This window comes from Drosophila mojavensis, unplaced genomic scaffold, assembly GCF_018153725.1.
Source record: "Drosophila mojavensis isolate 15081-1352.22 unplaced genomic scaffold, ASM1815372v1 contig_36, whole genome shotgun sequence".
Taxonomy (NCBI): domain Eukaryota; kingdom Metazoa; phylum Arthropoda; class Insecta; order Diptera; family Drosophilidae; genus Drosophila; species Drosophila mojavensis.
In genome coordinates, this window is record NW_025318858.1 from 22,497,248 (window position 1) to 22,523,042 (window position 25,795).

The 25,795-nt window shown below is 37.8% G+C and overlaps 1 protein-coding gene across 6 annotated transcripts in view; it reads left to right on the plus strand.

Moving 5' to 3' along the window:
• Window positions 1-25,795, plus strand: part of LOC6577530 (CUGBP Elav-like family member 2) — a 93,555-nt gene that overhangs the window by 54,305 nt on the left and 13,455 nt on the right. For 2 of the 6 annotated variants that reach the window (XM_044009128.1, XM_044009131.1), the window contains exons 5-8: window positions 19,962-20,143; window positions 20,208-20,505; window positions 20,955-21,143; window positions 21,902-21,940. In XM_044009128.1, the coding sequence (XP_043865063.1) occupies window positions 19,962-20,143; window positions 20,208-20,505; window positions 20,955-21,143; window positions 21,902-21,940 (708 nt within the window). The remainder of the gene's footprint in view (window positions 1-19,961; window positions 20,144-20,207; window positions 20,506-20,954; window positions 21,144-21,901; window positions 21,941-25,795) is intronic. The other 4 variants (XM_044009129.1, XM_044009132.1, XM_044009130.1 and 1 more) reach the window with 2 other exon arrangements.

Consider the following 25,795-nt stretch of genomic DNA (forward strand, 5'->3'; position numbering starts at 1 on the left):
TTATGTGCGCCGCGTTGCAAAATTGTTTAACATGGTAAAAAAAAAAAAAAAGAAAAGTTTTGTGCACAAAAATTTAATATATGTTAATTTTTTTTTCGCTGCCAGCTTAACCGCGCTCTCTCCTTATATATATCTCTCTCCCTCACTATCTCTCTCCCTCTCTTTCGCTCTCCATTCATCTCGCTTGTAGTGGCTTCTTCTTTTAATTATACCCATGAAATTAATCTGCTTAAGTGACCACAAAAATGTTGACTTTTCGACACACACACACACACATATACACTCACCAACACACTTGCACACCCACGCATACAGTCAAGCATGTTGCATGCAATGGGCGCTTGGCAATTTTTTAATTGGCGACCTCTAGCAGCGCGTATTGTTAACAAGTTGAAGCGTTTGCTGCCAGGCTGAACGAGAGAGTGAAGCCAAAAGCAGGGAAAAACAAAAAATGAAAAGCGCAAAGAAACTTTTTGACATGCGGCTTCTGCCAGCTGCATCCGCCCACCCTCTCTTTCTTCCTCCCTCACCCTCTCTATCTCTCTCTCTCTCTCTCTCTCACGCTGTTGCTATGCGTGTAATTACGCTTGTTTCACATGGTGTATGTTTAATTTTTTCGTCCCAAAATATCGTTAAATTATTTGGCTGCTTTTGATACTAGTGTGTGCACATTTTTAATGAATGTAAGCGCGAAAAGTTTAGCTAATTAGATTTAGAATAATTTACAGCGCTGATGCCGATTGGCAAAATGAATTCTAGAGTTATATTTCTCATTTCGATAGGAGATATGTTTAAATAGAATTGTTATTATGATACCGAAAGCAAAGTACGTATTAAATGAATAGTTTTCAGCTCATGCATTGCTAAGTGATTCGATTTAAGCTTGACTTCCTGCGGCTATATAATTAGCAGAACTAAAAACTTTTTTTGTGATTGCTATGTCGTGTTTGAATTTCAATTTTAGATAAGCTTAAAAGGCGAAACGCCCGCAATGCGCCTAAAGCGATGGCAATGCAAATGCATTTTGGACTAACTCCAACAATTGCCGCATTATAGACATGTATATGTATGTGTATATACAGTTATACATAGCTATGTATTGGTATATATGTATATGTATATATATCAAGTCTCTGCCGCAATCGCATTTCAATATCGCCGCAAAGCCAAAAACTAGACAATTTTTGTTTTTATTTATATTTTTTCCGCTTGCCTTGTAGTTGATTTTTTATTGTTTTTAGTATTTTGTATTTGGTATTCGTGTGCTTTGGCACTTCAAACCTCAAAAATAACAGATAGATGGAAATGAAAAATAAGAAGTGAAGGAAAACTTGCAATAAGCATAAAAAATAACAAACAAACAAAAAAAAAAAAAAAAGTTTTACTTTGGCCGACGCCGCGCAGAAATTTATGCCAAACAGCGGAAACGATATAATAGAAAAAGATGGCAGAAATATTCCTCTGGTATTTCCTCCCTTAGTTTTTTTTTTTTTCCTGTTTTTTGATGTTACAATCGGAGTGGGCCAAGGAAGGCGGGTAACTGTGTGTTGGTTTATGCCTAGAAATCGAAAATAAAAGACAGTTGCAGACAACAGTTGTTGGAGCCAACGTAACAACAAACGGAAGGTGGCAATTTAATAAAATGCTTGAGTGAGTCCCCGAGTTTTGTTTCCTGCTGTGGATCCTGCTGCTGCTGCTGCTGGTGCTGCTTATAGTCCTGCTCCTGCCGCTGCTGCTGTCGCAGAAAGTGTAGCATACTTTTTGGCAGTCGTCGCAAAAGCAGCAGGCGGCAAGGCAGCAGCAACCTTTGATTGGTTTTTGGGTTTTGTATGCAGTGCTTGTTGTTATTTTCAGTTTGGGCAAGGGCTAAGGGCTCCATTGAAGAGCTTTGCAGTTTCAAAAGTGGATATAAATATATATATATATATGTATGTATATGTAAACCACGAGGCAAGGCAAGAGTTCTAGCTGCCTCGATTGAGTGTGGCAATGAGCTGCAGCGTCTTGTGCTTAGTCAGCAGAGTAGTAGTGTTGGGTAACGATTGTAATTCCTTAAAAAAAAATAAAAATTATATTTTTTAGCAATATTTTTTTATTTTTTTTATCAAATTTTAAGATATTTATATATCAAAGTTATTATATACTACTATTCTAAATATATGTATAACTTTTATGTACTCCAATTAATAAATTGAAGTATATATTTACATTTATATTTCATTTCCCTTTTTAGCTAATTGCAAATTACACTTTTTATAACATTATAGTGTCTATTTCACTGTGGCCCATAAAACTATCAAAAATTGTAGATCATTATCAACCGCCCTCCATGTGAAAACTATTATACTTAAGTACAATGCGAGGCACCCTCTTGTAATAAGACGCAGCGCCAACACGCTATTACAAATTTCTGTTAGTATTCCACTTGAATTGAAGTAAATGCAGTTAAATTTTATGACGCTGACCCTGCCCCATAAAGTGCAAACCAAAACAAAGAATGGTCGATTATAGCGAGGGACAGGGTAACATAAATACATCAAGTGCTAAAAGCGCGGACTGGCCAAAATATAATAGCTGGGGGAGGGTGAAAGAAAAACAGAGCTGAACAGTAGAGTGAAGAAAAAGTGTCTGCAATGAAGGCGATTTGCGTTAGGTTTACTTAAGTAGAAAACATGAAAAGTGCCAGACAAAATGCAACCAAATCAAATGTGTAAGCAAAGAACGGCAGAGAAATGGGGAAATGGGAGGAAAAGCAGTAAAGAGGGAAGAGTAGAAAAGTGCAACGCGGTGGTAATCAGTGCAATTTGCATGCGAGCAAACTTCAAACAGACAACGACGAAGCGCCACCAGAGAGACGATGTCAAGTTGCTGGCGTCAGTTTTTGTATACGCTGTAGGGGTTGGGACACAGGGTAGATTGATTTTGTGGTATATGTGGAGCAAAGCAATGAAATGAAAGAGAGAGGTAGTTGTCTGAAGAAAATTAATGAAAGTTTTTTAAGAATTGTTAAGTAAGATTATAATTAGTTTATTATTCTTAGTCAAATAATCAAATTAAATATTCTCCATAATCTTTGGTTAACAGCTTTTAATATATTTTGGTGTGCTAAGTTTATGTATATAAATATATACATATATTATAATAAATTACAATATTCTAAATATCTACATTATTTGTGTGCTAAGTTTTCTAAATATCTACATATTTACTCAGAACGTTGATCTTTGATGCACATGAATTTCTTTCTTTTCGTTATAAAATATATAAATATATATATAATATTCAAACAATTTTTTTTTTTTTTTAATTCATTAGATATTAGATATTAATATTTTTATATTTTATGAATTTCTCATGCTAATCCGGAAACCCATTGACTACATATATTAGCATCGACTTAATGTATAAGCAATTGTTAAATAAACCTCCACTAAATATCACTCTCTAGAACCATTCTAAACAGCGTATTGCTTTAGTCAGTTACATTTCCCTTGCCCATTTTTCTGAACATCCATTCATTTTGGAAGGGTGTTATTAAATTTGCAAATAAGTAATGTCAAATGTGCTTTTTTGCTTGGTCTTGTTGAATTTTGGCGCTGCATACTTGAGGCCGCGCCAGAAATGCAGTAAGCAACTGGAAAACGGGCAAAAAGGCAGACATGTTAACATTTTCATGGTTTTTCCACACAATTTGAGAAGGCGCTCTCGCTCTCGCTCTCTGTCTCTGCCTCTATCTCTGTCTCTGTTGCTCGCGCGTTCCCAAGAAAATATTCAAAATGGATTGTATTTGCATTTGACGTAGAGTGGGGAATATTGCCGCATATGAAATCGATATGCAAATGTTGTCGAGTAGTGAAACTGAATAACAGTACGACACATGGAGAAGCTGGGAGGTAGAGGCGATGGCGATAGAGCGAGGAGCGTCTCTTGACTTCCTCTGCGATGATGATGCACGTATTGTTTGCTTGTAAACATGATAAAAATTCAAATTAGCCATTATGGCAAGTCAAGTACATATAAATGAGCGAATGTGAGTGTGTGAGTGTGTTGTCGCGTTGAAATGTAAAATGTGGCTAGAAATTACCGGAAGGCAATTGTGAAGAGGACGAAAAGGAAGAAAAGAAGCCGTCAACGTTTCAGAAACCTTGAGCCAACTTTGTATAAAATTTATATTTGCATATTTCATTGCCAGTTTTACTTGGTTGTTTTGCTTCCTCTTTTTTAATATTCTACGGAAATCAATGAAAAATTTAGGGGAGGCGAGAGGGAGAGGTCTGAAGTTAATAACAAAGGTTAAATTAAAGTGAATGTCGATGACAATGGTTGATGATTGATAAGAGAGTAGATTAAGTAGACGATATAGATTGAAGATTTATCTGACTTTCTAATGATAGAGCTGTTGATTAATTGATGACACATAAACAGCTATATACAGTGGTTCACAACTTATTTCAACCAGCACCTCAAAAAAAGTTTGCTGATCTATAAAATCGAAACTATTGGGGATATCGAAAAAATGTAAACGCAGGCTGTTAGTGTGATGCTTAAACTAATACAAAATTAATTCAGTTATTTTTAAAATATTTTTTTAATATTGTATTTCAAATTGGTTAAAAATAGAAATAAATTAAAAATATATCCCTATAGCTTAAAAGATTATAGAAAATTGGTTTAGCACTATCATCTACCCGATGTATATTCTCTCAGCATTAGCAATAAGAGTTTCCATTCCAAGAGAGATCATTTTAATCGAATTTTACCCATATTTCCAAAGTTCTGCTGGTTTCTTTGATCTAAACTCTCTATAAGGGAGTGCCTTTACTCTGCCATTATAGTCAGTTTTAAGATCATTTTTCTTAGTCTCAATCAGCTAGTCTACTCTACCTTAGCTATACTCTCACATTATTGGGACTTCATTTTCTAATGTTTACCAATTAAATCTAAGGTAATACACCAAACTTTCTTAAGCTTAAACTATTTTCTAATATATATACAATATACATTATATTGAGCTCAATCTTTCTTGTGCGCATTCTCGCATTTTGATTCTAATCATAATTAGCGCACACGCAACGCAACACTGTTACGAAGTTCACCTTAAAAAATCGTCGAGCCAAATGTGTTAATTAACTCATTAGCAGTAGCAGCAGCAGCAACAACAATGGCTCTAGCTGCAACAACAACAAGTGAGAGACTTGCAAATGAACGAAAAAGAATACATCATAGCAAGAAACTAACATTAAAAGTCATTTAAAAAAGAGCGCAACAATTTCACAACAATAACAATAACAACAACAACAGCAACAGCAACAGTAGCAGCATCAAGCAACACTAGAGACAACAAGTTGTAAATCAAGTTTTTCCAGTTATGTCCGCCCAGAACCTTTTTGACATCTAAGCAGCAACAACAGATAATGTTCATATTGAGATTCAGCTGCGAGATGAGTTGAGCTTTGAGCCAAGATGAGCTGTGTTGTTTGCGTTTGCATTTCAGCTGAGCAAAGTCGATGATAAAACGCTCTGCCTTGTTAGTTGCAGCCAAAACGTCGAACGGTCCAAATCGCCGCATCCCGCAATAAATTCCAATATATTGCTTTTTCACATTTGTTTTTTACGCCGGGTTTGTTTGATATTTAAATACCAAAAATACGCGACGGTATCCATCCGATGTTTCAATTGTCGTTCTCGTTGTTGTTGCTGTTTGTGTTGCATGTGACGTCGCTTAATTAGTTGCATTGCTGCCAATGCTCGCCGCCCGCCCGCCCCGCTCGACCCCTTCGTGCCGTTGATTGATGTCAATTTATTTTTAGCCATTTGATTTTTGCCAATACTACGCGTTTTTTATGCTCATCGGCTTCATTGTTGTGTGCTCGTCGACGTCGCCGCTGGCCGCTGGGGAAAAGTGCAAAACAATGTGCTGTATATAGTATATGTAGATATATACATAAAAAAAAGAGAAAAATCAAAAATAAATCGATTTAGTCTGAAATTAAATTTTAATCGCTGTGCAACGACGCATGCCACAAAAGTGAAGCCAACAACAAAAGCAAAACGCAATCAACAGGGTGACTCGTGCAAAGAGCATTGAATGCAAAGCAATTAAGCGTTTGCGTGATTGGAAGAGCTGAACCATGTGAGTTGATATTCTAGGAACTATTAATATTTATAGACTTAGGTATGGATAGTTGAAACTAACAATTGATTGCTGAGTCGGTGAATATGCTACACTAATTGCACAAAGTCTATGGGCTCTAGCAGAATTTAGACCTATCAAACCAATTAAGATTTCAGTATATGATCTCCAGCTGTACTTTTATGTATATAATATGTTTTTTGATCTGGTGTACTTTTTGTACTTTAGCTATATATAAATTGGTTTTTTTTTTTTTTTTTTTTTTTTAATTCTGTAGTATTTTATTATTGATAAAATTACTTAGAAACTTGCATTTGCAACATTTTTAAAATTTTTTTTCAGGAATCGTTCATTATGGAAATCATTTTAGGTCCAAGTTTTCTTCTAAATTTCAAAGAAAATTTAGCAATTATTCATTATAAATTCATTTCATATAAGAATTTTCCTTTTCTATGCAAAAGCGACGTCTAATTGGAGATTATTGCTTCCTTCAATGCTCTTAATTTGCTATTTGAAGTCTAAGTGTAACAGATTTTCCTTTATATTATTAATTTAAAGCAAAATGTAATCAACAGAAAGTATATTTTTAGTTTTTATTCGAAACATTTCTGATTCAATTTTTTTTACTTTATATATGTACTTTATTTTTACGTGGCTCTTTCCTATTCTCTCTCCGAACTTTGGCAATTGAGCCTTTGGCTGCAAACTGAAACCATGACCCACCCTATAGAGTTACAAACAAAGCCAAAATTCTCTAAAGTTCTCGCTCTTTCTTACTCTGGCTATCTGCAATTAAATGCCGAATACCTCATTTGATTTTATTTTATTCAGTTTACAAATCAATTCCTTTAATTCTTTGAGCGCCTTTTGTCGCCTGCTTTGACATCTATCTGCCTGACTGCCAGCCGGCCTGCTGTCTCTCTGTCTGTCTATCTGGCTGTCTGCGTATCTACCTATATATAGCTGCAAGTCAAATCGATCTATTCGATCTATAAAAGCAGCCCATGACAAGCGAATGGCCTGCAAACCGAAGGAAAATTCGATGCCAGCGCCTGTCTAGAATCACAGACAGCAAGAGCAAAAAGCCACAAAAAGAACGAACAACACACGCAAAAAGTGCGAACGCAGTGCAATTCTGACAAAGAAGCAAAAAAAACAAAAACTAAATGTTAATTGTTGTTAAATAGCAAACCATAAAGTTGAAAAAATATTTATTATTTGTTGCTCTTTAATTGTTAAACGTTAAACGTCATATTCGAATGAACAAGTCGAACAAAAAAGTTGTTATTGTGCGTGGCTAAAAACTGATCAAAAGCAAAAAAGTTGCGTGTTTTTAATCAAACAAATATATATAAATAAATAATAATCAAGAATCGAATCGAATCTAAGGAAAAACCAATAAACAGCAAGAAGTGTTAACCTGACGCTAATTGTTTGAGAGTCAACGCAGTCGTCTTTAATATTTATGATATTTACTTAACGAATTTTCCACTCGCTCGAGATACTGTTATACACACTTATTTTTACTACTGCACAAAAGACATTTCGAGCACTACAATTGTTGTGTTTTTTTAACGCTCTCCTCTGTCACTGTGTGTGTGTGTGTGTTCTCATTCTTTCTCAATATCTGTGTGTATGTGTGTGTGTGTGTGTGTGTGTGTAAATAAGTGTAAAGTATTTTCAAGAATTTTCTCTTCTTCACCGTTGCCATCTCCGCCAACTGACATGATAAATAATTCAACTGCAATTGGTTTCGTAAATAGCGAAGGCGGCGCTACAGAGAATGGCATTGCCAGCGGCAACAGCAACAGCACCACCAACAACAACAATAACAACAACAACATTCACACCAGCAACATCAACGCCAGCAGCAGCAGTCAATTATCGTCAATAATTGAGAATTTATCCAATAATAGCGACATCGCGGCATTGTCCTCCACATCATTGGCATCGGCATCAGCCTCAGCATCGGCTGCGACATCGTTATCGTCATCGTCATCGTCATCGTCACCGTCGTCGTTCTCGCTGTCGTCATCGCTGCTGGCAACCAACTCCAGGTTGCATGCCACGCATAAATCCTATCCGCCAATAAATTCAGCATATTGGCTGCCATCGTCGCATCCATCACCGTACACAGTGCCAGGTATGCAACAGTCGCTCAATTGCCAGCAGCAAGGCAGCAAGCGGCAGCAGCAGCTGCCTACACCTCCTCCTGCTTGTGCTCCTCCTTTCTCCGACTCTATATGTAAGCCTTATACAGCTGCTGTCCATCTTCATTCTACTCTTATTTTCTGTCTGTCCATCAGTGTCCCCTTACACCCCCCACCCCCCAGCATACCTCCCTCTTATTGATGGTCTGTTGATGTTGAGTGTTATCTACCGTGTTTCAGTGCCCAGCAAGCAGCATCTGTCCAAATTGCTCTGGCGCCAACTTACATTCACATTACAATCCCAACACTTCCTCCTGCTGTGCCTCCTCCTTCGCCTCGTCTGCCTCTGTTATTGCTGCCTCTGCCCTCTCATTGAATTGGTCTTTAAAATGGGGTAATTAAAGCAATTTATTGGCCTCCAAAATTGCCAAGCAGTTGTCATTAAGTAAATTGGCCAAAACTGCGAGCAGCGTTCAGTTGAGCTCTCGCTTGCCAAATGGACTCTCCGATGGGTATTTGGCTAGGCTAAATGATTGCTCAGGTATATGTCATGGCATTGGCATTTAAATAGTTGAATGAATTGGAAAAGTGGGAAAGGCTCTCGACAGGCTGAGGAATATCGTTGAAAAGCTAACTGTATATCGTGAATATATATATTTGTCTGATATTTATATTTTACTTAAATATTTTTCCTTTTCACATTGAAGTCTCTTCAATACTTGTAATGATTTCTCAATCTATCTCTCCCTCCCTCTCTCTCTCTCTCCCTCTCTCTTCTTTCCTGAGACACGAACACTTCCTACGCCTTAACTTCATTTCATTTGCTTCTCAACTCTGCCACATTCACACACACATACACAGAGAGGTTTATCGAGTGTGGTATGCCACTTGAATGAAAATTTCACGCATTGTTTCACACAACATTAAGAGTAAAATATATAAGCGCTCATTTTTGCTAGCAGCAACAGCAAACGGCAAGGATGTTGACACTGACAGCAGTTGAAAACTGAGTTTAATATTTGAGCTTCAGCCTGAGTAAGGAATCTGAGCTGTTCGCCGCCTCTGATCCTGAGTATTTCAAACAGCCAAAGTGTCATGTCAGCCACACGCACATGTCAATGCACACACACACACACTATTCACTATTTCGCTCTCGCTCGCACGCAGTTTGTTTTTTCTGTTAACATAAACCAACAAAAAGGGAAATAAAATACAACTGCAGCAGACTGATAAGTGTGTATATGTGGGTGCGTGTGTGTGTGTTAATGACGTTAAAGTCAAGTGTATATTGTGGGCGTGGCACGTTGCGTGTACCGTCATGTCAGGTGCGCGCAAGCGAATACCATTGACATGGTTTTTAATATGTTTGGCATCTGTTTCTTTTGTCTTTAAATGCGGAAAGGTGAAAAACTGATAAACATTGCAAGAGAACAGTTGGCGAGGAAGCAGGCAGAGGTTGCGCAGGAGTCACACATGTGCTGTGCGAGGGTCGTTTGGTGAAAGTATGTCATCAACTCGAATAGTACATAAAAAAACGCTCCCGGGTAATTGACATTAAAATTTTAAACTCAGCCGGAGGCATGTTGACACAATGGTCATGCAGGAGATAAGTGCATGAAAATGTTATAATAAGGCAGGTTAAGGTAAAGTGCGTGCTGGTTGAAGTGAAGTCAACTCAAGTTTTTTATAGCATCAAGTTATTGCATTTGTATGTGGTATATAGCTTTATGATTCTGATGTGCAATTGGCTATATACCAAATAAATTAAATTAACTGAGTTTTTTATTATAATAATTCACGATTCAATTAGAGGAAAATGTATATAAGGTCTACAGTAAAATTCATACAATTTTTTATTTCTGATTGAAATTCAAGATGTAGAGTTCCCGAATCTTCTCGCCTCCCGTATAATAGATTTTTCAATCCACTTTTAAGCAGACCATAAACTCTATTGTTACTGTAAAACCTTGAAACTAACTTAGCAATACTGTGTATAGTATTAATTCGAGATGATAATTGTTTTAATCACTGTGTTAATTGAACTCTCCATCAGTCCATTATTAAAAGCCCATTTATTAGGAAATTGTATTATGATTACATCAGTGGTATTCCCTCACACGCTTGCGCTTATTTCTAATGTTAGTTTCGCTTGCAGCTCTTTTGCTATTTCCTACTTCTTCTTTTACTTGTTATCGCACTGCTTACCATTTTGCGCCCATAAATTTGCCAATTAATCAGTTGACGCGTCGCGGGCTGTATTTATTATAACGTTATATAGTTACTCATTTCTCTCAACTGCAACTGGCGCGCATGCACTTCATAAATTTAGCTGGCAAACTGGCATGCAAATTTTTAACTGGGCTTTAATTTTCTGCTAAATTAAACGGCAAATGAACTGGCCACGTAGCCAGCACGTGACAGGCATCCCTACTATATATATATATATATATGTGCCCAAACTATTACCAAGAGCCGATCTCTCGTGCTATTTAAACGAGCTCTCTCTTTCTCTCTTCCTCTTGCTGTTTGTGTGAGGCGTTTAAAAAATGTAATTTTTCGCACACACACAAATTTATAACCTTTAATTGCTTTGACCCAAAAACGCAGCAGGCGGGCGACATGGCTATGGCCGCTGCAGCAGTTGGAAGGGCGTGCCACTCATTGGATCTGGTTGCCTGATTCTGGGTTATGGGCCATGCAGCAGAGCTTGGCCACAAAAGCCACAATGCCTATGGCTTGCATAAAGTTTTTAACCCCAAAAACACAACTCGTCGCTTTAATAGTGTTTGTTGTTATTGTTGTTGTTGTTATTGTTGCAGTTGCCTAATGCACTTTCACATTCACATTCACATTCACATTGGGCGAACGCGTGTGCCATTTACCCACATACAACTAGCTATGTGTGTCTGTGTGTGTGTGTGTGTGTGTGTAGTAGCTGAGATAGTTGTGTGGCGCCTGCCATTTCCCATTTCTAATTCACGACGACGCGGACAGTGCTCCTGGTTCCGTTTGCATTTCCAGTCCCGGCTAGTTGCCATTTTATGCAAATGAATTGGTTTTTACACTGGAAATACTTCACACTTTGTTTGGCCCAACGCGTGCAGCCAGCGCGAACTGAGTCGCCAGTCAGTGCGCGACTTGCCTCGCCTTAGCCATGCCTCTTCTGCATGCACTTCTTCACCCCAACTGACTAGCTGCTAGCCCGCAGGCTACAGCGTGACACTAGAAGAGACCACAGTAGCGGCAACTGAACGCCTGGCATCTGGCTTTGAGTGGCAGACGGCGCAAGTCTGAGTGAATGATTGTGGCACTCACCGAAGCACTGGATGACTCACAGTCGCCCCACAGCCTGACTGACGTTTGGCCAACTGACTGACCCACTCACTCACTGACTGACTTACTGGCGTCTGTTTGCTGCCACATGGTTCCACTGGCAGCTATCTTTGGCCTGTCTGTCAGCTTTGTTTGCAGTGTGACCAGTCAGCAAATGTTTAGGTTTTGTGTTGCTTAGAGAAAACAAATTGTAGAATAACCAGAAGAGCAAACTCAGTGCAGGCCATGGAATTTTGAAGTGTTATATAGTTTTGTTAAATTAAATATATTACAATTCCTTCCTCAATGTTAAATAAGTGCAAGGTCGTAGTTGCTGGCCTTGAATTTATAATGAAATTTTTACATTATATATTTATTTAAAATTCAGTCAGTATTCTACATCAAGCTGCTGCTCTTATTCGAAGAGTATTCGAAATTTTCGAAGTTTATTCATACCTTTTTTTCAGCTTAGGCAGTTTACATAATTGTTATTGAGGCTGAAATTTCTTTTAATGGCTGCTCTTCTTCGAGGCCTTTTGACATTCTTTTTTATAATAAGGAAATATGCTCTTTATAGCTGTCATAAATATTGCTCATTTGTTGATATATATCAATCTCATTTAATTATTCTCCTTCTCTATTCTCTCTCTTGAATCCTCTCTAATGATCTTTCACTTCTCTGTGATTATAGTTTGATCTGTCTCTGGCTTTCACTGCCTAGGTTTCAGGATTGTCCCTTTGAAGTTCGCCTCTATATTGCTTTCATCCTCCCATCCCTTTGTTCTCCCCTTTTACCTCTCTCGCTCTCTCTTCAATCAAATTCATCCATTTAACATTTATAGTAAATCATTTCAGGTCCTTAGCAATTCTTTTATATTAGTTCAACTGCCACTCAACTGAACTACTGAAATATTTTCACATAACATCAATTTTAATAAAAAATTGAAGTCTTTTTTATCGAACATACCCATTGGCATGCGGAACCCTCACTTTGGCCATAAAGCAAACTCTATTTGCATAAATGTCACATGTTTACGCATTGAGAATGCGACGCATAATTCAATTTTTTGGTATAATAAAAAAAAGTTCGACCTTATCGTCAGTCGATGTCATAATCATAACGTAGAGCCGGGCAGGCAGGCTAACAGGCAGGACTAGAGCAGTCGTCCAGGCTACATCCTACATCCTAATATCCTTAAACGAAGTCCACAAAAAGACTAACCCCACCACCATGAGCAGAGCCCATAAAATGCAATAAAAGGAAGTTGAAAGTTCCGACACAGAAACCCATTATCACAGTTACACACACGGACACACGCATACGCATTGTCCGATCATTGGGCAAAACTTTTAACCCCTCACATAATGGACAGCGTGCAGGACATTCATTTCTTTTTTTTGGCCCCCCGTCTTACTCGGATGTGTTTGTGTTGTCCTTTGGCTGACCTCAAAATGTGTAAAAATGCAAATAATTTTTGGACTCGCCTCGTTATTGTTATGCTCTTGATTATGTTGTTGTTGTCTTCTTTCTCTGTGTGTGCGAGTGTGTGAGTGTGTGCACTGCCTTATATGAAGGCAAGTAAAGTATGAAAACATGTCCTTTTTATTGCCTTTACATGGAAATTTATGTATGTAGTTGTGTATATGTGTAAGAGAGAACCTCCCCCATCCTTATGAGCAAGGAATGTTTTTTTGTGCATGTTGGAGGAAAAAGAATGACTCATTTTATTGGCTTGTTGTAGTTGCTTGTATTAGTTGTAGTTGCAGAAGGACACACACCCACACACACATGCAGTATATATACAATTTTGGTAGCTGAAGGGCTCAAAATGTCATATCGATTTATTAACCTGTGTGAACTATTGTCTTGTTTCTATTATAGTAACTCCCTCTATCTGCCTCTCTCTCTTTCTCTCTCTCTAGCCCTGCCTCTCTTTCTGATTCGTTTGGGACTTTTTGCCAGTGATAAATGTGTTTTAGTTCCTTGAAATTGCTCGTTTTCGGTTTAGTGTTTGAATTTATTTCTTTTCTTCTGGTGTGTGATATGATGTCCTTCGGAGACGACGCCCCAAAGTGTTGGCAGTTATGGCATAATGGAAATTTATGCCAAAACTTGCAACCCTTGCAATTATACTGGATATATATTGGCGAAGTGTATGTGTGTGTGTGTGTGTAGTGAAGCAAGCAAACCTTTTGCACCACTTGATATTCAATATTTTGGAAATAGATTAAATGCAGAGACAAAAAACAAATTTCAATGCAATTAAAATGTAAATTTTGCCGCTCCAAAGTTTATGCAATCGAGAGAAATGGAGGAACAGAGCGAACAGCGTAACGAAACCATGGCCAAAGGATATGCTAAGGATGCTTTCTTTTAACCTCGTGCCCTTCCATCGTGCGCTGTGTAGCCAACTCGAGTGTCGAGCGGCAGCCAAAACGCTTGAAAAAATAGAAATTTACACAAAAGATGGCATTGGCAAAACTGTTGTAGAGCCCCAGGGGTGAATGGGTATAGGATAGGATAGAAGATTGGGTTAGGAATTTGCGAAAGCTGCGCGAATCGAAATACATATAAATATATATAGAGGAAATTCGCATTAGATAGCGCGCGAATATTATTTTTAGTAGATCTTCTTTTTGCTTGCCTTGAGATAGAAATTTTGCATTGAACTGCAATTTGTGTGGCTTTGCATAGCTTAACAAAGACTCTGATGTTATTTATGCAAAGTTTTTTTTTTACATTTTAATAACTCTAGAGTGATTAGAGTGTGTGTGCCCGTCTGTTCATAGAGTTCTAAGGAGTTATCGTACTTGGAGCTTCATACAAAGTAAACGTTTAGATTATGCCAACTATAGTCTCCACCACAGCATAAACTAGTAAACATCTACAGTCTATTGAAACTTCCTAAACTATATGAAATTTCCAAAATTGATTTTTAAACCATCTGTTGTAATTCAAGTTCTCTTACAGCAGCTGTTCCTTGTTTCTCAACCACTTGCCTGGCTTGTTATCCCAGCGAATTCTCAAAACCCTCAATCAAAAGGTTGGCTCACCGCTCGACCCACTTCACAGAGAGCCTGTCCCTCGCAGTACGACCCGCACTTAACATGTGCACACACACATACACACACAACAAGCTAAATCCAATAAAAAAATTGTTTTTGCTTGCGATTAAAATTTAAATTTTATATACGACGAACGTAGGGACGAAGCAAAAGTTGAAATGAAATGAGTGAATAAGCATATTGCCATAATTTCTATGGCAAGCGCGCTCATTCGCGCTTGCTTCAAAATTAAATTTAATAATGCAAACCGAAATGCTGAAATTTCATTAGGTAACAAGGTGATATATATATATATATAAATTTTTTTTTTGGTCGCCCTGGCCAAAATTGCTAGCAAATTTATCGGGGATGGCTGAGGGTTGCTGCTAACTGTGTGTGCATGTATGTGTGCTGGGTGTGTGTGTGTGTGGTTTATTGATAAGTTTGCTGGTTGCTGCCCGCAGCGCTTGATTAGATTTTAGCCAGCTAACCAGTTCTACGTAGTTGCTCTGCTGCTGCACTCCATATGTGAGAAATGAAAACCACAGCCCGAACAACAACAACAACAGCAACAACCACAACGACAAGTAGTGGGCATGTGGGCGTGGTGGCATCGGGCGTTACATTATTTTTGTGAAAATTTGTTAAATATGCCAAACACGCAGCGATGCATGCAAAGTGGCCAACCAGCCAGGCCAACCATTCAACCTTCATCTCTCTCTCTCTCTCTCTTACTCGCCCTCATTTCCCTTAAGTTTTTCATTTGTCCACCCCCCCCTCCCAGCATCCAGCCCGGAACCATCCAACCAGAGGCAAAAACGCAGCCAAGCCGAGGCTAACCAGCCGTGCCATTGCGTACGACGCGCTCACTCGCTCGCTTTGCAGCTCGCTGCTCATATTTGTGACATAAATAAGCTAAGCCCCGGTTCCGGAACCTACTCATTCCCCAACCATCCACCCATAACACCCTCTTGCCTCGACAACGGGCAAATATGACCCGCTTACATACGGAATCAACAATTGCGAATAGAGTCGCACCTGCCGCACAGTGGTAATATTTTCCATTTTCACGCCCAAAAATTGTGCGCGAGTGGTGGGGAAAATATTGCTAAAAATTAGAGAGAGAGAAAAGCTTGCCTACATTTCGTATTATATACTAAATTGAAAAAGAAAAATATATTTAATTGATTCAGATTCAACTAAAATGTCTATTAATTGTAAATGATTTATTTGAAACATATCAATTTATACTTGATGTTCAATTGACTTTTTAGAAAAAAAAAAAAAACAAAAATAAAAAATTATAGGATTTGAATATGGATAAAAAAAATTAAAAATCCTAATTTGAAAATATAAAAATAAGAAATATAAATACGACAATTTCCTAATTTTGAAATACAAAATAAGGTGCATTTCTAAATTAAATACTTTTTAATTTATGTTCTTAATTTTTATATTTTCAAATGAGCTTTATTTTTTTTTTATTCTATCGAAGTTAATATTTCTGCCTAATCTCGCTTTGGAATTGAAATTCAAGTTTCTATTTTTTTTTGTTTTTTTAATGTTAATTTTTTTTAAATTTAACTAAAATTGAATTTAATTAAACTAATGAAGGTAAAGGTCTGCGTATTGCATGGATTTTATAAAATTTTGTATCCTGCACCATCATCTAGCAGCATCATCTGAGTCGATGTCATGGCGGCGCAATGCGTTTGGTTTTTCTACGGTTCGGTTGGGTTTTGTTTGGTTTGAGTGGTCGCTCGGTTAGTTGAGTTGCATGCAAAATGGCTGCCAATGTGGGTGTGTGTATGTATGGAGGGGGTGTATGTGTGTGTGTGTGTGTGCACAAGTGGCCGCACTTTAGCTGCTGCCACTGGCTCTACTGCAGGTGCAGTTGCAGCGTCATGCTTTATGTTTTCAAATTAAAGTCGAAAGCGTGGCAACACTTAATGTGCGCCACTAGAAGCAGATTAGTTGCATTAGGGTGTACTGGCGGAGTCTTGGACCCAGACGAGGCAACGGCACCGGCCATAGCCCATGGCAATATTAATATTTAAAATAGAGGCGCCAAAGATGCTAGAAGCACGTTGCAAAGGAAGGATGGGTGGCAGGTGGGCGGTCGTATGCAGCCGGACACACGGCTTAAAGTTGGAGTAAACCATTTTCTAAGTATTAAATATGAAATTAAATTGGAGTTTATAAAGTTGGCTTTCATAGGAAAATTACCAAAGGAGTTGGTCAAATTTAATAGAAAGCAGCAGAGGGAGAGAGAAAGGGAGAGAGTTATGATTGAATGCAGATGTGCAAGGGAGGATATATGTTATAGATGCATATTAGACAGATTAAATCGCAAAGAGGTTATTAAAGTTCCCTTCGAGTGGAATAAGGTTTCAATTCTGTAAACTATTTGTTAACCATATCTATGAAATGTGTTATATATATTATATATAACATCACATCATAAAAGTATGATATATGGGACCATAATATACAAGTATTGTAATGCTCCCAACTACAATTGTATAGTTTTACTGTTTTTCTGATAACTTATCTGGCTGGCTGCTTTTACTTATGGTGTAACAAGCGCAAAAGTCATTGCTGCAGCAAATTTTATTTCGATTGCAACAAAATGTGGCATAAGGGTCTGTGGTGGAGCTTCACTTTTAAGCCAACTGCTGGCAGTTACAGTTTATGCCGCATCCCATTCCATCCCATCCCCCCTCCCACAAAACATCGAAACGCATCAAATTCAATGAATTTGAAATTTTTTTCTAAGCTTACTACGCTTGATGCTGTTGCTGCTGTTGTTGGCTACAACTGGGATTATGATAATATAGCTGAAGTGCAGTTAGCCTTCGCTATTGCAGCTGCAATAATCATAATAATAATGCAAGTGGTGTTGCTGCTGCTGCTACTGCTGCTGCTGCTGCTGCTGGTTGGGGGCGCAAAGTCGGCGGTTTGCATTTGATAACGATGATGATGCAGCAGCTCTCGGAATGGCAATTCAAGTAGCAAGTGCCGAAAGGAATTGCTGTTGGGCAGCGCTGATAGGGGGACCGTCCCTATATAGATGATGATGCGGCAGTTACGGCTGCTGCATTGCAGCACGTAATGCGAGAAAAGTGTGAGGCAAGTTCTAGGAGGTGTAGCAGCCCCTATTTTCAGATACATAATTGTAGCTCACCTCATTATAATTGTGCCATAACATTGAAGTACAAATGTAATGCACCATTGCATAACTATTGTGGTGCTTAGATTGTTAACTGAATATCTAATGCTGATGAGATGTTTAAATGCTGACAAAAAGCGGAAACTATTTTCCACTTTAATTTGTGAGCAAATAATCGATAGGAATTTAAAATTTTAATTGATTCGCCAAAACAGATTTCGGTCACAATAAATGTGCATAATTATTATAATATTCATAATTTCGGCTTTTTTGTTTTTATTAGTTTTTGGTTTTTGGCTGCGGCAATTATAAACAATAAAATTGGAAATTCGGTTGCCCAAAAATTTGATTGCGCCGTTCAAGCGATAAAACAATTATAATTCGAAACAATTGAAAATTTGCTAGCAGTGTAAAAAAATAATTGCAACATTTTAGAAATAGGGCTTAAAAGTGAATATCGAGCAAAAGATGATGGAAAAAATATTAATGGGCTTGCCACCCAAGTACTTTAGAGTTTCATCATTTAATATGAAACATGTTGAGGGTGATAGAGATGTTATGTATGGAAAGTTGAATAATTAATTGAATCGTTAGTTAGGGTATTTGCTTCAAGTACTATAAGGTTGAAGTGATTGTGCATACTATTTTTGTGCAAGAGAAATTGATTTGCTGAATTGATGGAAAATGGATTTGTTAGGTTGGCTTATAGTGCAGTAAACAATCTATAAGCAATTTTAAATTTGAATAATATGCTAGGTATGTTTAATTTCACATTAAGTTATTGTTTATTATAATTATCATACAAATTGCCTATACTCATACAATAGATTGTAGTATATGTAATTTTGTATCTAACTGGCATATACATATATAAATTCTATTTAATTCTCTACTCTAAATACAGTACAGCCTAATAGACTTTTATCTCTGCCCTTACAAAGAGTTCAGTCGATTTTAGCCAACAGCTAATTTGTTAACTTTAATGCCGATTGTAGAGCGTGAAAAAATTGCATTTTAATGAACTGCATTTAGGCTAAATTCATTATTTAGCAGCAGCAGGAGGAGCACCAGCAGCAGCAGTAGCTGCAGCAATTGTTGCTGCATCTGCAACTGCAACTGCAACTGCAACTGCAATTGTCCCAGCCAATTGCATATTTGATAACAATTAATTTCGCCAGTTGCGCTCTTTTGTATTTGTGCAAATAAATTAGCTGACAATTTTACGGTGCAGGGGCGCTCGGCTAGCTAGTTCTGCGCCACGCCCATATTGTGTGTCCTTAGCAAATATTTGGCTGCATGTTAAATGTGCTGCAATTAGTTTTATCAGCTGCACAGCGAATTTTAATTTATGCCAAATTAATTGAGCATTGTTAAATTTGCGTAAATGCAAGAGCCGCTGCCCACGCTCTGCTCTGCATCGTGGATCTGAGATGAGAGCTGAAACTGGGTTAACCAACTGACGGTCAACTGGCTGCTGACTGCTGACTGCTGCTGCGCATGACGCTGACAATATCACAAACCCCAAACCTTGTCATTTGATAGCTTCGCGGTCTTCAGACACAGACTTGAACTGAGGTTTTCAATTACACCTTGAGTGTGTGTCGGGTAATGCATGTGAGTGGCTGTGGGTGTCGGTGTACGTGTGTGTGTGTGTTCAATTTGAAGGCTGTGGCTAGCGCTTCCGCATGCATTCCGCTTAATGCTGCGATTATGTTACCAAGGTCGAGGTTAACACAATTATGATAGTAATGATAATAATGATGTAAGGGTATTTGGACTTTAAGATGCCTATTTCTCGAACTACTCTACCTTTTTGCTCCCATTTGAACTATATACGAGTATGATTTTGTTTTGTAGTCTCAATCAATCAAGTTGTCTTTTCGAACTGAATTTCAATTATATTTTAAATTAAATTATTATGTTTACTCATGGCTTAAATTCATACAGATATTGTTTACTCTTTTTTTTCTTTCTTTTTTTTTTTGAAATATGAAAGTTAAATTGTTTATCATCTTTTCAAACATATTAATATTGTTTTCCTAATTACAAATTACTCTTGCTCCCTCTAAAAATATTGATGTAATTTTACTAAAGCATTATCTGCCATTCACTGATAATTCACGCACTTTTATCTCTTCTATAATTCTTGCAGAACGTAAACTGTTTATTGGCATGCTAAATAAGAAGCTGAACGAAAACGACGTACGTAAGTTATTTGAAGTTCACGGCGCCATCGAAGAGTGCACAGTGCTGCGCGATCAGAACGGCCAGAGCAAGGGTTGTGCCTTTGTCACATTCGCGACCAAACACGCTGCCATTTCAGCCATTAAAGTGGTAGGTCTAAGATTTAAAAACTAATATAGTATATACATAATAATATACACTACCTTCCTTGCAGACCTTGAGTCAGAACAAAATCATGGAGGGCTGCACATCGCCGCTGGTTGTTAAATTTGCCGATACCCAAAAGGAGAAGGAACAGAAGAAGATACAGCAAATACAGGCGAATCTATGGAATCTGGCGACCAATATTAATATACCACTCGGCCAGACGCCAACCACAGTTTCCACACCGATACTGCCAAACCCACCGCAACAACCGTCGCCGGTAATGGGCGCCGATGCTCTGACGCCCGCCAGCATTCAGTTGCTGCAGCAGCTGCAAACAGTTGGACTGCAGCAACAGCTGCTGCAAGGTGAATATCCTTATATTAGTTTATATGCACAATGCATATGATATTTTAGCTTTAGCTTGTGGGTGGAAGCCAGTTTTTATTCAAGGCGAGTGTGGCATCCAGTTTCGAGATTTCAAGTGTTATCAGTGCTAAATCTGCTATCAAACAATCATAATAAGGAACTCAAAATGTTAGCTAATATTTTAACGCAGAAAAATGAGAATACCAAGCCCAAGTCTTTACTGATTAAGCAATATAAATTCTAGTAGAATGAAAAAAATTATTGATTTTAGACTTAAAATCTATGCTAAAAACAAAGACGTATTTAAATATAATGCAGAAAGATTTTTAAATTTTAGCGACTTATAAGATAATCAGGATTTACATAATAATATATAATTCTTAGTAATACAATTACATATATATACAATTTAATGACTAACGCATATATCTCTTCTAATCCTTTGCAGCACTGACAGGCCTGGGTGCCGCTCAGCAAAATAATTCATCGCAAGACACAACGAACGCCGCTGCTGGTCTATTGAATCCGCTTTCTGTACAGAACTTGGCAGCCATTGCCGCCATGACGCAACCGAGTTTGACCAATGCGGCAACTTCGCCAGGCAGCGCACAGTTGACAAACACAGCGGCACTTTTATGTAAGTCTACTAACACACACATATATAAACACTCACACACACACACACACACACACACACACACTTGTTCAAAAAACCCTTCACTAATCAGCTAAATTCGTTATTTTTAAACGGACTTGAGCTCCTCTAATTGCACCCCACTCAGTGAATGGATTTGTGTCCGACTTTTGACAGCTGCCAGTAAAAATTTCCGTGGAAATATTTCCACTTGAGGCTCAATTTGTATGCTTCGCTTTGAAGCCCTTTCCAACACTGTTTCTTTTTCGATTACCAATTATTTATGTTTCTACTCCCCTAATTTGTTGAGTTCCGTTTCTTGTTGTCCTGGTAATCGGTTTTAATGACTGGGCTAATTACATTCAGCTCTTATCTTTTATTTTGTTGACAGTTGATATTGGGGTTTCATGGTTTATTTTTACAAAGACTTAATGGGTTCTTGAATTTTTTATATGTCTATATATAAATTGATTTCTTGGAATTGCAGAACTTTGATTTACTTTTATCTCCTACCTCAGATAAATAAGCCTATTTTGCTTTTAATTATGGAATTTTAATTGGATAGATTATTATTTATTCTTCTTCTGGTTTCAACAGCTTCGAATATTCCCATAATTATTTCAGTTGAGTGAAGCCGATTGATTAATTTGTTTTGCAGCTTAGACTTTAAAATAATACCGTTAGAACTAATAATATATTCACTGATTCTTATCTTAACACGCTAACAAATTTACGTGGGATATATCTATAAATATATACAGCAGCTCTGATACGAAAAAAGGCGGCTGCTAAAACAACAGGTGAGAGAGCTGTTTGTCATGAAAACGTTTTTCTGTTGCCTGATTTTGACATACTTCAGTTACGCTTATCGCTTGCCATTTTCGGTTGTGAACTTTTTAGATTTTCTTTTTTCTTTTTTTTTACGTTTTTATCGTTATGCGAAATGAAAAAGAATCATATTAATAATGGTTATTTTACTTGACATTTAAAGCAAACGAAGCGTCACTTACGCTCTGCAGCGCTCACGTGGCTGCTGTTTTACGTCGTCGTTTACGTCACGCGCTGTAGTTGATGGCTGTAAAACAGCAGCAGCAGCAGCAGCAGCAGCAGCAGGAGCCGGGAGCAGCAGCAGTTGCTGCAACAGTCAAGCGAGAAGCCGTAGAACGTGGAGCGTACAAAATTACAAGTTACACTCTCTTCAGAAATTAACAACACGGAACTTATTGCAACAGAGTAGCAGCAGCAGCAGCAGCAGGACTTGAGCGGGTAGTGGGGCGCATTAAGAACTTTGGCCTTATTGACTTTTAGCCGCGTTTCGCTTTAGAGCAAATTGCAATGCTTCAGCATCACTTGTGCAACTCCCCAGTTAAGAATTTGCTATCTGTCACGTGGCGCAGGCTTATAGACCAGACCAGACCAGACCAGAACAGACTCAGCCAAACAGAGACAGACCGACAGTATAAAGTAGCAGTTACAGCTCCCTCAACACGGCAGCGCAATAAAAACGAATGTGGCTGAACTACAAGTTGCAGAAAGAATTATGGCCAACAACTGGGCCTGCATTTTTCAATGGACAGCCATGAAAATATGGCTCCTAAGAAAATGCTGGCCTAGACAGTTATAAAACCAATTAAGGATTGTTGCAATTGTAAGAGCTGACAGGCATTTTAAAATTTATTGTGTTGCTTCACTACAGATGTATAAATGAATATAGAAAGTAGATATAAGGAATATAAGAATATGGAATATTATTGTTTATTGTGAGAGAAAGGGTAGAAAATAGAGTAAAATTATAAATGACTGTTTAATATTCGGCTGTAAGCATTCCATGGTTCGATTGATAGTCGTCCTACTATCATGCTAGGCTCTAAACGATCTATTTAAAAGATTGCAGTAAAATTGATAATATTGATTTAATATATAGATGTGTCCATGAAAATAATGCTTTACATGTGAGACAATTAAATCATATATATAAAATACTCGAACTATGACTGAAAAATGTAAAATACCTGAAATATAGTTTTCCTAAATTAAAGAGCTAAAAGTTGTCTCACGCTCAATATTGATATTATCGATATTTATCGATAATAATACTTTAAAATCTTTAGCCCTGAAGGTGTAATTAGCAAATAATTTTCTATAGACCCTTGCTGCTCTCAATCTTTTGATAACAATCGAATATCGATAACAAACTGTACTTGTTCAGTACCTCCTTTGAATTGTATTTGTAGTACTTTAGACCTCTTTGAACACAAAAATGTCATTAGCCATTCGCTCGCTCTCCACAATTTCGTTCGCTTATCGCATTTGCTTTTGGCTTGAGATGCTGCCTGACGCAGCTATTGTTAAATTTTTTAATACGAAACAAGAAAACCCCAAAAGAGGAAATCCAAGCCCAATTCCAATCCCTTGCCCTCTTCCACTTGGCAATGCTGGCCAACCGAATTTAGCTGGCTAAGCTGCGCATTACCAAGTTAATTTCATGAGCAGCTACGAACCGTGAAAGGAAAAAAGTGCCTGACTTAACCAGAGAAATGCCAACAAAACAACACATACACACACACTCGCACATACAGAGGGATATTTAAGCGGATTTTTCGTGTCTGCCTAAACTACAAATACAGTTCTGTTTGCCCAGCCACGCCCCCTGCGCTGCTGTGCACTTGTGCGTGCTCATTGTGTGCCACTTGAACGATTTCCAAGGCACTTAATTTAATGAAATATTAAAAATTCTTGTCGAGCGGCGGTCGAGAAGGCAGCAAAACCTTAACTTTCTGGTTCTTGGGATGCGCCTACGTTCCTTGGAGACTGTCTCCACTACTTCTCCACAATCTTATGCCCAGCATCAAGTCAACTTCTGCTTTGCCATAAATGAAGAAAGTAATGTACAAGAAAATTTGCGAGATTTTTGTTTTTTTTCATTTGCAGCCAACTGCAACATAAACTCGACATGAAAATCACATTTTTCTGTTGCTGCTCTAGTGCTCTATATGAACAGGCTTTGTTGTTGTTGGTGTTGTTGTTTCGATGTGTGTCTGTATAAAATTGTTTTGTTGTTGTAATAAAGTGGCCAAACAAATTGTGCCCGAGGCTTTTGTTTGCTGCAAATTGTTTATGGCAAACGCAAACGCAACGCAAAACTCGTTGCAAAATATCAATATGTGCGCACAGATTGGCTCATAATTGTTGCCAGCTCTCATAGTGTATGTGTATGTGTGTTTATTTGGCTGTGTGTAAATTGGTATTGTACAGTTTTAGGCGCACATGGCGATAGCATCGATAAATGGGCGAAAATTTGTGTGTGTGTAGATTGACAATTGAAGTTTGTGTAATTGGTAGATAGCCGAAAATATTGATAACGCTTGCAATATTGATTTTAGAATGAAAGTCTATAGATATTTTTGGAGCTGAAAATGGGAATATGTAGAGGGCGGATATGCGAAAACAAGTGGGATGTTGATAGAGATATATGTGGCTAGAGAGGAAAGCGATAAAAACGTATTATAATATCGTTGTAGTTTATTACCATCAGAGCAATAGTTATCAGCTCAGCGTTAACCAATTGACTGGCTAAATGACATAAAGTGTGAATTTCATATTCGATTTCGAACGGTCTGAAAGGCAGAGAGAGGTCATTGATGGCAAATGAAAACGATAAATTCAAAAGCGAAAATCAACTTACGCTAGCTCACTCTAACCGTCACGTTAAGGGATATCAAAATATAATCTATTTAAATTGAAAACAAACTCTAATATAACTAAAGTACATATTTAATGATATATAGCATAAGTGTGTAGCATATTTTCCGAATTAAAAATCAACTATCGTTTACCTTGCCCCTTCTTCATGAACCTAATCCGTTTTTGTGTGCAACAGCAAAATTTTCAACACGCGCCATCGCTGGTTTTTATTAACCATTATCCTAGCTCCTTCCAAGAAACCCCATCAAAACAATGGAATCTAACAAAATCCCGCTACAATCTCAAACGCAACCAATTCAAAGTTTTGCTTTTTTTTTTTGGGCAAACGAAATAGAAACAAAAAGTTGAAAAGAGAAAACAAAATCAAAAGGGAAAAGCAACAAACGAAAATCTTAATCAAAGTTTTGTGAAGTGCTGTAAACTATGTAGTTTATAAACCCTCAACTGCTGCATACAGTTTCATTTTTCTTCCTCTTTCTCTTTTTTTCCTTTATTTGGGGGAGAGTTGCGTTGCCTGCACACGCCCGCGCCCCTCTGCTAACAAACACGTTTTCAGCTCTCTTCTCAACATGGCTCTCCATTACGTTTGTTTATTCGCTTTTTCGCTCTTTGCACTTCAAAATCAACAGCAACAGCAGAAGCAACAACAACAGGAATAGCAGCTGCCAAAAGTCTTGAAGTGCCTGCAAGTGGCAAAGTCTTTGGCCAACAACAGAAATAACAAATAAAAAAAAAAAAAAAAAAAAGAGAATTCCAGAAAAATATACAAAAACTTGCCTCAAATTTTGCACAAATTTGCCAGCTAAAAAGTCTAACATGCATGGGTCGGGGGAGGGGGAAAAGCAGACAAACAAAAATACCAAATAGTTGTTGCCTTCATCTGTGTGTGCGTGTGTGTGAATTTGTTATGCCTGCTTTGTTATTATTGGCCTGGTCAAGAGCTTTGGCAT